Here is a 13,771-nt window from a genome sequence, read left to right as displayed (position 1 = left end):
CCCTGTAGTCAGTGGGCACTGGAGAGAGGCAGGGCTTTCCCCCTATATGGGTTTAACATTTTCACCATCCCTTGGTAAACCAGTAGCTCTAAATGAGTTAGATCAAAATAATATAGTTATCCTAGCCTAAGTAGATATCACAGAGTTGGCTCTATTATTGTAATCTGAATGAAGCCTGTCTTTCTCTTATGCCACTCTCCACACACACTCTTTATAATAATATGATAATAGCAGAACAGAGCACGCATCATCCTCAGCATTGAAAGATCATGCTGCTCTTCATCACGTTGAGCAAAGCCAGACAGGGACAATGTTCATATCCTCAGGCGTCTGCTAGCCTGGGCCTCCTTTGATAATGGGGGTTCTGCTGTATGTTGTTCCTCAGAGGACCAGGTATACAGATACTGACTCCCCGCCAGTGGGCTGTGGTGAACTGACAGAGCTCTCACAGTGCTCCCACCCCCGCCCGGTGGCAGGCTTGGAGTTAGGCATCATGGTAATTCTCCTGTGTGCCACCCCATGTCTTGTTTCCTCAGCCATATTAAAGTCTCACACCTTCTTCTCTACTGATAGGCCAAGCAGAGGAAGTGGAAGAAACTGATATGGAGACCACAAAGGTAGGATATACTGTATTCAATAAACAGAAACAAGTACTGTAGTTTGTTTAAAAACACTCAAATCAAAGCCTTTAATATTGCACCATTCATACTGTACTGCTTATAATGTATATCCTACCCAGATAAAACACTTCACTCAGCTATAACTATATTCAGGAATACCACCAGAGGGGGCACTCTCCATAGGGTGTGAATGCCCTGACTACCCTGGCACTGTGTTGACCCAATGGCTCGTCAGTCTTCACATATCACAGTCTCATTAAATACTGTACTAGAGTTGCTGCCACTTGTCCTTTCCTGCAAGCACATGGTCTATCAGGTCTCTGTCAGCATTGTATTGTATAGGGACAGTCACCATGGCTCCAGTGTGCTCTGCACTGCACTGTACTGTCTGCACAGTCACCCTGGTTAGCTGATCCAGAGTTGGCCCACTACTGTACAGTATTGTATGTCCCTAAGGAACAGGATAGCTGTATCCTAAAACTAGATCCAGGCTAGATGTATTTTAACAGCTTTACCTAAGTTGCATTGGTGCATTCGCCCCACTCCAATTGTACCGGTGGATTTGTCAAACAGGGAAACGCAACCAAATATGTCAAACCATTGGGGTAATAGATCACCCCTGAGATTACGCAAGCAGAGCTATGTAATATGTGTTGTTTGTGTCAGTTTCTGATGTCCATCAGAGTACACTGTAACCACACTTTTGGTGGTACACGACCTGATGATGATGTCATCTCAGCTTTCCATCAATTCATCCCCTGAGGTCGGATTGTAGAGGATGTACTCTATCTCTTTGTAGGTTTTTGGAATGTGAAGTTTGGGCGTGCAAGGCTGTTTTCTGGAAACTTTGGTAAATGATGCTGCTTTTTCATAGTGAGTGGCGTGGATCATCTGCTCAGCTCAAAATAGCTCAAGTGCCATCCTTGAATGCCTTGTGGGGTTTTGTGGCATGACAACTAACAGTAAACAGATGAAAAAGTGTGTGTGTGTGTGTGTGTGTGAATGAAAACAGCAGGCAAGGTCCACATATGGCCTTCAAACAGCAGGCAAACTACTCCTGACTTTGATAATGACGCATCCCATTTATCTCTATGGCAACAGAGTATTCTTTCTGGGGTCTGGAAAAATACAGAATGTTTGTTTTGCTCTTGGAATGTTTGTTCGTATCTCCTCAAGGTTTTTATTTCAGCCGTTCAGAAATATGAGGCAGACATGTAAATCGTCATGTGTCACTGATAGGAAAGGTTTAGAAGAGGGTGAGTGAAGTGGGAATCGTGAAGAAATGGGGAGGGTGAAGAATGTGGTGCGTAAAGTAACACGTGAAATACTTTAAGGTTCAGATGCAAACCTCCAGTGGTTTGCATCTGAACACAGAGCTATAAACAGATAAGAGACCTGAAGTTGATCTCACCATGCATACACATGGGCATTCAGTTGTTATGAGAATAGAGGGTAAAGGTTACGTCATGATGCTGTGACTACACTCAGCACAGCAAGCATCACTGTTGTGTACAGTTTTATCCATTTGGAAAGGATTTAATACTCCAATGTGCAATTGACTTTTTTTTTTGTATTAAAGAGTAGGGGTGAGTATTAATAATGTCAGTCTGGTGCTATGTTTCCCAGCTTTATTAGAAGAAAGGCACAATCAAATCACATTTTATTTGTCACATGATTAGTAAACAACAGGTGTAGACTAACAGTGAAATGTTTACTTACAGGCCCTTCCCAACAATTCAGAGAGAAAAATGGAAAAAGGAATAAATATACAATGAGTAACGATAACCTGGCTCATATGTGCAGGTAACTGCCCTAATAAAGAAAACACTAACATAAAGTGTCTTAATAGGGTGTATGGTCACCACGAGCCACCAGATCCACCAGAACAGTGTCCATGCACCTTGGCATAGATTCTACAATTGTCTGAAACTCTATTGGATGGATGCGACACCATTGTTCCACAATACATTCCATAATTTGGTGTTTTGTTGATGGTGGTGGAAAACACTGTCTCAGGCGCCACTCCAGAATCTACCATAAGTGTATGATTGGGTTGTGATCTGGTGGCTCACACACACACACACACACACACACACACTTATACCATCTATGCTCATTTTTAGACCCCTCTTTCAAAGTCACTGAGATCTCCTCTTGTAGCCAAAATAATGGGCAACTGGTTATTTTTCTACATGACTCTAAGCATGATGTGATGTATTGATTGCTTAATTAACTCAAGAACCACACCTGTGTGGAAGCACCTGCTTTCAATATACTTTGTTTTGGCAGTTACCTGTATGTCCACTGCAGAGATGAATAAGTCAAGTATTGAAGGACGAAGTTAGGGACAAGTAGTGGGTACAGTACTGTAAATACAATACTGTAGTACAGACAGGCCCTGGGAGACTGTCCACATAGCCAGTGAGGTCACAGCCATACAGAATAGAATAGAATGCTGACTAAACCTGAAGAGAGCAGAACACAATCCTCCAGAACACACCATATGACATCCCTTCCTGGAGCTAACACAGCTGCCACTACTTTTAGCATTCAGGGCCCATCTTGGGTTGAGTCATTGATATACTGTAAGGGTACAGGAGCACATCTCTCACGGAAAGTCTAAGTGAGATCCTTGAGATGTCCCAACTCTGACTTTACCCCATTTTAGTAAAAATTATAAATTATTAAGGTAAGGGGTTAAGGTTAGGGTAAGGTAAGGGTTATGCTTAAGGTTATGGTAGGGGTTAGGGTTTAGGGTAGGGATGTTCCAAGGTTCCCGGATAGCACAACCCATCTCTCACTGTGGCAGAACACTGCTCCTGTTCACTACAACCTACAAATTGTTTGTCATTGTCACATCACTTACTACCCCCTCCATTTGACCCCACCACGCACTAACAGAGGTGTGTTTGATACCCTGTTGCACTCGCATCAAGTCTGTTTTCTCTTTCTCTGTCCGTCATCACAGTCAACAGACAGCAAGAGTTCCTTTGTCAGTCATGGTGTCTGGAAACGTAAATGTTTTTACTCGACTGGCTATGTTGGAGTCTATTGGTTTCTTTATGCATCCAAACAGTCTGTTCCCTGGCCCACCCCTCTCCTCTCCATTTTTTGTTCTGGTATTAATTCTGTGAGTTGGGGATTTGGTGTGAGAGCCTGTCTATTTTAGTCCTGCTTCCCTTGCAGAAGCAGGAAGCGGCTGTGTTTTTAATGAGTGCTTTAATGTACTTTGTGATTTTATTTATGGTGGAGCCAGAGCATGATCAGATCTCTCTTTTAACTTTTGAGAAAAGTGTTTCCTTGACTTGGCCATTGTTTCTGCCCTGTGGTGTTTTGGTTATGTCTGGGCTGGCTAATCCCATAGTATTTAAACTCTTGAACTGTATGTGTGTTAGATTGTCCATGTGGATTACATCAGGTGTGCGTGGTTGTGACAGTAGGGCCATTACAGCTCTGTGTCCCTACTCATTGGCCATGTGCGACTGTGGGGTTGGCATTGGCGAGCGTGGACACATTTTCCCTGGTCGGTCTGACGGTAAACAAATCTTACAGCCACTCAGTCACCTGATCGCCCATAGTAGTCTGATTGGCTGGCAGTGGTCAACCTATACGTGTCTGAAAAAAACTGTGACCATAAATATGGTCCTAGGGAGAGACTCCCAGCAGGCAGCACAATAGGATCTCTGGCCTGCCTGACAGAAGAAAATAGACATCCCATCCCACACACCACACCACACCACAGTGTGGAATTAATGCAGATTAGCTAGAAATACTATTCTTAGGAACAAATAAAAAGTCTGGGCTGGATTTGGACTCGGGACATTTGAAATAGTTACACAAATCATGTGAGTCTCTTGCTGCTGACTCGCATAACAGTGACATAATAGATGTACTGAGATGACATAATAAATGTACTGAGATGACATAATAAATGTACTGAGATGACATAATAAATGTACTGAGATGACATAATAAATGTACTGAGATATACTGAAACTACAAATGTATGTCCTGATCTACAGCCACTGCAAGCTGTAGATCAGGACATTGACATTGCTGTTCTTTAAAAAATATATATATATTTTTTTTAAATGCATAACATTTGTCTTTCTACTGACATAATTATAATTCTAAATTCCTGTGATAGAGGTTATTTTAACTGGCACAAACCTTTAATAGTCAGTGTTGCTGCTGGTGTAGTGCAGTCAGCAGTGGGTGTTGATGAGAGACGGACAAATCTGTCCCAGCTGCCTGACAAGGAAAAGGCTATACGGACACTCCAACCTGCAAACCCATATTTCATTTCAGATTTGTTTTAAATTAGGTTAAGGGTTTGGTTAAGGTAAGGGTCAGGTTAGTCGTTTGCAGGTCAGTAGTCTCCTTATAATCTCGCCCGCCTGACAGGCTTTCTCTCCTACAGGGAGCTGTCCATTCAGCACATTCTCTTTGGTAGTGGTTCATCTTTCTCTTTGGTATTCCATAAAGGAACTGGGTATGAGTAATTGAGTAATGTATTGTCCTGCTGTGTGAGTTAATCTGAGTTGATGGCCCCCTCACTGTTCTATCCTTCTGCATCAGCTATAGCACACAAGGAGGGTCAGGACTGGCACTGAAGCTATAGACAATGTATTTTGTCCATGCTTTGTCAAATCAAATGACATTTTATTGATTGCGTACATATTTGATGCAGATTTTATATAGTGAAATGATTATGTTCCTAGCTCCAACAGTACAGTAATACCTACAATACACTCAAATCCCCAAAAGAAAAATAAAGGAATTAAGAAATATAGAAATATTAGAACGAGCCGTGTCAGACTCCGGAATATAGATACAGTGCATTCGGGGAAGTATTCAGTCCCCTTGACTTTTTCCACATTTTCTTATGTTACATCCTTATTCTGGGGCAGCAGCGTAGCCTAGTGGTTAGAGCGTTGGACTAGTAACCAAAAGGTTGCAAGATTGAATCCCCGAGCTGACAAGGTACAAAATCTGTCATTCTGCCCCTGAACAAGGCAGTTAACCCACTGTTCCTAGGCCGTCATTGAAAGTACGAATTTGTTCTTAACTGACTTGCCTAGTTAAATAAAGGTTAAAATTCTAAAATGGATTTAAAATCATACTTTCAAAATCTTAGCTAGCAAGCTAGCTGTCATCATAAATCAAGTTGACAATCTACTGGCACATTATTTTTAATCCATGTCATATGAAGAGAAATAATGAAGAGAAATTTAACAATGAGTGGTTTGGAAGATATTAGTGGCTAAGCAAAGCCTGCTATTCAGTGGAGTGGCTATTTCATTTCAGATTTGTTTTAAATTAGGTTAAGGGTTTGGTTAAGGTAAGGGCTTTCTCTCCTACAGGGAGACAGGCTTTCTCTCCTACAGGGAGCTGTCCATTCAGCACCACCCTGCTACTACGCTGGAGGCTCAGACTCACAGACAAACCTCCACAGCATCCTCCTGTTGCATTCTGTACAGTGCAGAAGAACAGCAAGGGCTGAAATCATCTCAACATCAAAAGAACAGTCACTGGATAAAACTAACTAGTGAAAATAAATGAATAAATATTAAACCAGTTATAGTAAGCACTGACTTAGCCACAACAACATGCAGAAAACTAGACACAACATCCCTAAAAACATCATACTGTAAAAGGCCACCTGAGCTACCTCCTCAATGCCCATAGATGGCCAGTGAGTTGATTACATTCATTAGTCTGATGACATCGTTAGAGCAACAAGAGGTTTTGCGTCATTATTGGTTCATGGAAGCGTTCTTCACAGGCAGGGACACAATAACCATGTCAATTTGTACATAAAGACACTGGGCAAGAGAAAATGTGTCGGGTCAATTCTAAAAATTCTGCTGGTTTCCAGGAAACATCATGTGGAGTGGAAGACATAGTGGTCGTTTGTGTCACTCTGTTACTGTGGAGCCCAGTGCCTCTGGGTATTGTTTATCTGGGAAAACATCTCAGACCTCAAGTATACGTCTCTTTAGTAGTGGTTCATCTTTCTCTTTGGTATTCCATAAAGGAACTGGGTATGAGTAATTGAGTAATGTATTGTCCTGCTGTGTGAGTTAATCTGAGTTGATGGCCCCCTCACTGTTCTATCCTTCTGCATCAGCTATAGCACACAAGGAGGGTCAGGACTGGCACTGAAGCTATAGACAATGTATTTTGTCCATGCTTTGTCAAATCAAATGACATTTTGTTGATTGCGTACATATTTGATGCAGATTTTATATAGCGAAATTATTATGTTCCTAGCTCCAACAGTACAGTAATACCTACAATACACTATATAAATACAGTGCATTCGGGAAAGTATTCAGTCCCCTTGACTTTTTCCACATTTTGTTACGTTACATCCTTATTCTAAAATGGATTTAAAATCATACTTTCAAAATCTTAGCTAGCAAGCTAGCAGTCATCATAAATCAAGTTGACAATCTACTGGCACATTATTTTTAATCCATGTCATATGAAGAGAAATAATGAAGAGAAATTCAACAATGAGTGGTTTGGACGATATTAGTGGCTAAGCAATCGCTAGCATTGCAAAGCAATCGCTAGCCTGCTATTCAGTGGAGTGGCTGTGTGATCTCAAGTCTGGGTTTAAGGGTCTCTTTTCCAAGCTCAGTCAGTGAACCCTTTGGAAACCAGGCCTCTTTCTAGAGCTACAACCTGAAGATCACTGACGTCGTCATGATTTGATCTTGTTTTTTTCGAGTTCCCCGTTTTGAGAGTGCCATAAATTCAGAAAATGCCAGACTTTGATGACGAAGTTTGATGACAGAATTTGCCCACGAAGGACCTGTTAAGGTGAGTCCAAAAATGTATTGTATTCTGCTGCATAAATTATGTAATATGCCAGGGAGATACAGTAGCAAGAAAAAGTATGTGATCCCTTTGTGATTACCTGGACTTCTGCATAAATTGGTCATCAAATTTGATCTGATCTTCATCTAAGTCACACAATAGACAAACATAGTGTGCTTAAACTAATAACACACAAATTATTGTATTTTTCTTGTCTATATTGAATAAATCATTTAAACATTCACAGTGTAGGTTGGAAAAAGTATGTGAACCCCTAGGCTAATGACTTCTCCAAAAGCTAATTGGAGTCAGGAGTCAGCTAACCTGGAGTCCAATCAATGAGATGAGATTGGAGATGTTGGTTAGAGCTGCCTTGCCCTACAAAAAACACCCACAAAATTTGAGTTTGCTATTTACAAGAAGCATTGCCTGATGTGAACCATGCCTCGAACAATTTGACTTACATGAAGCTGGAAAGGGTTACAAAAGTATCTCTAAAAGCCTTGATGTTCATCAGTCCACGGTAAGACAAATTGTCTATAAATGGAGAAAGTTCAGCACTGTTGCTACTCTCCCTAGGAGTGGCTGTCCTGCAAAGATGACTGCAAGAGCACAGCACAGAATGCTCAATGAGGTTAAGAAGAATCCTAGAGTGTCAGCTAAAGACTTACAGAAATCTCTGGAACATGCTAACATATCTGTTGATGAGTCTACAATGCGTAAAACACTAAACAATAATGGTGTTCATGGGAGGACACCACGGAAGAAGCCACTGCTGTCCAAAAAGAAAACATTGCTGCACGTCTGAAGTTTGCAAAAGTGCACATGGATGGAAACTACAGTTGAGTTGTTTGGAAGGAACACACAACACTATGTGTGGAGATAAAAAGGCACAGTACATCAACATCAAATCCTCGTCCCAACTGTAAAGTATGGTGGAGGGAGCATCATGGTTTGGTGCTGCCTAAGGGCCTGGACAGCTTGCTATCATTGACAGAAAAATGAATTCCCAAGTTTACAGGAGAATGTTAGGCTATCTGTCTGCCAATTGAAGCTCAACAGAAGTTGGGTGATGCAACAGGACAACAACCCAAAATACAGAAGTAAATTAATAACAGAATGGCTTCAACAGAAGAAAATACACCTTCTGGAGTGACCCAGTCAGAGTCCTGACCTCAACCCGATTGGGATACTGTGGCATGACCACGAGAGCAGTTCACACCAGACATCCCAAGAATATTGCTGAACTGAAACAGTTTTGTAAAGAGAAATGGTCCAAAATTCCTCCTGACCGTAGTGCAGGTCTGATCCTCAACTACAGAAAACGTTTGGTTGAGGTTATTGCTGCCAAAGGAGGGTCAACCAGTTATTAAAACCAAGGGTTCACATACTTTTCCCACCCTGCACTGTGAATGTTTACATGGTGTGTTCAATTAAGACAAGACAACGTATAATTGTTTGTGTTATTAGTTTAAGCAGACTGTGTTTGTCTATTGTTGTGATCTAGATGAAGATCAGATTACATTTTATGACCAATTTATGCAGAAATCCAGGTATTTCCTAAGGGTTCACATACTTTTTCTTGCCACTGTATGTATACTGTAGCTAAGAAAGTAATACTAAGTGTACGTTGTGTAGTACGCTATTAGTAGCCCATTTGCCTCGTCCTAATAATTTGGTCAATTCTTCCCTCTTAATTTTGCCTACTATTCTGACTTGGTGGTGCACATGTAGCCTATAACCTGTTTTAGAGAAATGGCATCATTGAATATTGTAAGAGCTTTCATTGTCTGCTTATATGCCCCCTTTATTTATCCTATGGTTCTGACTTTGTGTACAGGGAGAATGCTGTAAGAATGGGCCATGTTCTGAATTATGTTGCTGTGACTCAGGGGGGGGTGACTCAGCAGCAGGCTCTCTCTCTCTGCTGATGTGGATGGAGCAGCAGATTTATCACGGGTCTGACTGAGTCGGATCTCTGCCAGGCTTGTTCTGGTCACCAGAACTTTAATATGATCTCACCCTCCTTTCACACCCTGTGTCCCTCCCTCCCTTCCTTCCTTTATCAAATCGCTTGCTTGCTTCTTAAACTCACTCTCACGAGGGAGGTGCATCCACAGAGCACGAGGAGTGTCAGAGACATGAAAACGAAAAAAACATGTCATTGAACTATTTTAAGTAGGCCTAGTCTGCCGTGTTGACAAGTGCTTTGTTTCACCCCATAATTCCCTAATGAATCCCACTTATATATTAGTACAATGAATACACATGATTGAATTTGTGTTATATGTATTCTGCTGTAATTCTACCTACCTAGTGTAATAAGCTAGAAAGTCAGTAAAGGTCTGGGTTGTGGTAACAGACACGGAGAGTGGTTAACATTAGTGATAGCTGCATTCGCTGTCTTAATGAGGTGTAATGCATGCCCTCTAAGGTGATTCCAACGGGGGAATGTGATGCACTCTGACCCAGTCAGTGCCTGTGGTTTAGTTGCCTACTGTGTTTGGAGAGTGTTGTCTTTAAGGGGGCATGGAGAAGGGGCTTGGTGACACTAATGCCCAGTAGTTTCAGGAAGTGATATAGCCTCCTCACCTCCCCATGTATAATACCTTTAATGTTCTCAATGTGTTGTGAAAAGAACATCCATGACAAAACCCATGGCAAAACATGTCAACCCTCTCCCAAAATATGTTCCCATATGTAAGCACACACACACATACACACACAGTCTTATACAGCTAACCTTGTGGGGACACACAATTCAGTCCCATTCAAAATCCTATTTTCCCTAACCCGTACTCTTACCTTAAACCTAACCCTAAAACTGACCCTAGCTCCTAAACCTAATCCTAACACTAATTCGAACCTTTAAAAAAATATATATTTCACCTTTATTTAACCAGGTAGGCTAGTTGAGAACAAGTTCTCATTTACAACACCGACCTGGCCAAGATTTAGCAAAGCAGTGCGACACAAACAACAACACAGAGTTACACATGGAATAAACGAACATAATACAATAGAAAAGGTATATATACAGTGTGTGCAGATGAGGTAGGATAAGGGAGGGAAGGCAATAAATAGGCCATAGTGGCGAAATAATTACAATGTAGCAATTAAACACTGGAGTGATAGATGTGTGCAAGTAGAGATACTTAACGGTATGGGGATGAGGTAGTTGGATGGGCTATTTATAGATGGGCTATGTACAGGTGCAGTGATCGGTGAGCTGCTCTGACAGCTGGTGCTTAAAGTTAGTGAGGGAGATATGAGTCTCCAGCTTCAGTGATTTTTGCAGTTCGTTTCAGTCATTGGCAGCAGAGAACTGGAAGGAGAGGCGGCCGAAGGAGGAATTGGCTTTGGGGGTGACCAGTGAAATATACCTGCTGGAGCACATGCTATGGGTGGGTGCTGCTATGGTGACCAGTGAGCTGAGATAAGGCAGGGCTTTACCTAGCAAAGACTTATAGATGACCTGGAGCCAGTGGGTTTGGAGCCGAATATGAAGCGAGGGCCAGCCAACGAGAGCATACAGGTCACTTTGGCTTTGGCAAAACGGATGGCACTGTGTTAGACTGCATCCAGTTTCCTGAGGAGAGTGTTGGAGGCTATTTTATAAATGACATCGCCAAAGTCAAGGATCGGTAGGATTGTCAGTTTTACGAGGGTATGTTTGGCAGCATGAGTGAAGCATGCTTTGTTACGAAAAACCCTAAACCCCCTAGAAATAGAATTTGACCTTGTGGGGACAAACAAAATGTCCCCAGTTGGACTTCTGGTCCAGACAGACAGACAGAATACCTCAGTGCACACTGTGCCTTGTATTAATAGATTAAGAGGTCAAACTGCTGACACTGATTACCTCTGGGTCTGACGAGGAAGCGTAAAACGATTGCAATATCTCCATGACCATGCAGCCTCGTTCATGCAGGAGAGCGAGTGAGCCATCTAGGGAAGAGGATGGAGGATGGAGGAGAGGGAGGGAGCAGAACGGAGCATGCTCAGTAGGAACCTGGCAAGTGTAGGGGAGACTGACATCCTCTTGAGTGTATGTTTGTTTATGTGGTGAGTTAGCCCACATGATGTATACACAGTACGGTCTACCTCACTCTCGGTTAAGCTGGAGAACAACTGGCTGTTGAAAGGGCTACTGGCACTAGTGCTTAACACTTCGGATCCCTAGCCTCAGCCTGCTCTAGCCAGGGAGAGAGCCCAGCCGAGAGGAGAGAACAGGAGCACACCATCAACCAGGCTTCAACCGGAGCAGATCTGCCCATCCACTCCTCCCTCTATCCCTCTCTCCTTCTCGGGGTACGGGAGGCCAGCCTCTGTCCCAGCATGCCGTGGTATGAGCGTGCGGCACAGTGGCGAGAAGACGCCATGGCCATCAGACACTCCTCTTTGCACTGATGAAAGGCTTCAAACTCGCATGGTAAGGCAAAACTGTGTCTACATCAAAGGGAATGTTCAAATGTGGCTGTTGTTGCTATTTAAGCGTGTGTCTGTGATCGAGGGTATGAGTGGCTGTAAACACATGTGACTGTGTGTGTGCGTGCATGTGTGCATGTGTGGTGTGTGTGTGTGTGTGTGTGTGTGTGTGTGTGTATAGTACTTCTAATGTAAGAAATTATTTTTTTACATGCATGTGTGTGGGTGTACAATAATGTGTAAGAGGAAATGGCCTGAGAAGGAGATTCACAACCTCGCTCTCATTAAGCATGAGCCTGGCCATAGTGGAGTTTGGAGTGTGACTGTTTGAGGTTGTGGACAGGTGTCTTTTACTGATAACAAGTTCAAACAGGTGCCATTAATACAGGTAACGAGTGGAGGACAGAGGAGCCTCTTAAAGAAGAAGTTACAGGTCTGTGAGAGCCAGAAATCTTGCTTGTTTGTAGGTGACCAAATACTTATTTTCCACCATAATTTGCAAATAAATTCATAAAAAATCCTACAATGTGATTTTCTGGATTTTTTTTCTCATTTTGTCTGTCATAGTTGAAGTGTACCTATGATGAAAATTATAGGCCTCTCTCATCTTTTTAAGTGGGAGAACTTGCACAATTGGTGGCAGACTAAATACTTTTTTGCCCCACTGTATGTCCAATACTGGACACATGGCAGTGGAGCCTTAGCCAGTGACTGTTACTGTGTGGAGACATGGCCAGTGGAGCCTCTGTGGAGCATCTGGGGAAAGGAAATTAGGAAAGGACTGACCAGGAAAAGAGCAGCCCCACACTCTCTCTATCTCTATCTCTATATTGTCCGGTCCTCTGGCAGTCTCTATGGGGGTACCACAGGGTTCAATTCTCGGGCCGACTCTTTTCTCTGTATACAGCAATGATGATGCTCTTGCTGCGGGCGATTCCCTGATCCACCTCTATGCAGACGACACCATTCTGTATACTTCCGGCCCTTCCTTGGACACTGTGCTATCTAACCTCCAAACGAGCTTCAATGCCATACAACACTCCTTCCGTGGCCTCCAACTGCTCTTAAACGCTAGTAAAACCAAATGCATGCTTTTCAACCGTTCGCTGCCTGCACCCGCACGCCCGACTAGCATCACCACCCTGGACGGTTCCGACCTAGAATATGTGGACATCTATAAGTACCTAGGTGTCTGGCTAGACTGCAAACTCTCCTTCCAGACTCATATCAAACATCTCCAATCCAAAATCAAATCTAGAGTCGGCTTTCTATTCCGCAACAAAGCCTCCTTCACTCACGCCGCCAAACTTACCCTAGTAAAACTGACTATCCTTCCGATCCTCGACTTCGGCGATGTCATCTACAAAATAGCTTCCAATACTCTACTCAGCAAACTGGATGTAGTTTATCACAGTGCCATCCGTTTTGTTACTAAAGCACCTTATACGACCCACCATTGCGACCTGTATGCCCTAGTCGGCTGGCCCTCGCTACATGTTCGTCGTCAGACCCACTGGCTCCAGGTCATCTACAAGGCTATGCTAGGTAAAGTGCCGCCTTATCTCAGTTCACTGGTCACGATGGCTACACCCACCCGTAGTACGCGCTCCAGCAGGTGTATCTCACTGATCATCCCTAAAGCCAAAACCTAATTTGGACGCCTTTCCTTCCAGTTCTCTGCTGCCTGCGACTGGAACGAATTGCAAAAATCTCTGAAGTTGGAGACTTTTATCTCCCTCAACAACTTTAAAAATCTGCTATCCGAGCAGCTAACCGATCGCTGCAGCTGTACATAGTCCATCTGTAAACTACCCACCCAATTTACCTACCTCACCCCCCATACTGCTTTTATTTATTTACTTTTCTGCTCTTTTGCACACCAGTATCTCTTCTTGCAC

The 13,771-nt window shown here is 42.9% G+C and overlaps 1 protein-coding gene across 16 annotated transcripts in view; it reads left to right on the top strand.

Annotated features, from left to right (window-relative positions):
- LOC129831871 (protein Aster-B-like) overlaps window positions 1–13,771 on the top strand; it is a 163,974-nt gene that overhangs the window by 104,697 nt on the left and 45,506 nt on the right. Inside the window, exon 2 of one of the 16 annotated variants that reach the window (XM_055895401.1) lies at window positions 574–617. The exons of 14 other annotated variants lie outside the window; for them this stretch is intronic. In XM_055895401.1, coding sequence (XP_055751376.1) covers window positions 574–617 — 44 coding nt within the window. Of the gene's footprint in view, window positions 1–573; window positions 618–11,460; window positions 11,878–13,771 lie in introns of those variants that run through there. One more of the 16 variants, XM_055895404.1, reaches the window with a different exon arrangement.

This window comes from Salvelinus fontinalis, chromosome 33 (assembly GCF_029448725.1).
Source record: "Salvelinus fontinalis isolate EN_2023a chromosome 33, ASM2944872v1, whole genome shotgun sequence".
Taxonomy (NCBI): domain Eukaryota; kingdom Metazoa; phylum Chordata; class Actinopteri; order Salmoniformes; family Salmonidae; genus Salvelinus; species Salvelinus fontinalis.
Note: the sequence above shows the minus strand (reverse complement) of the source record. Positions and strands in the feature narration are given on the sequence as shown.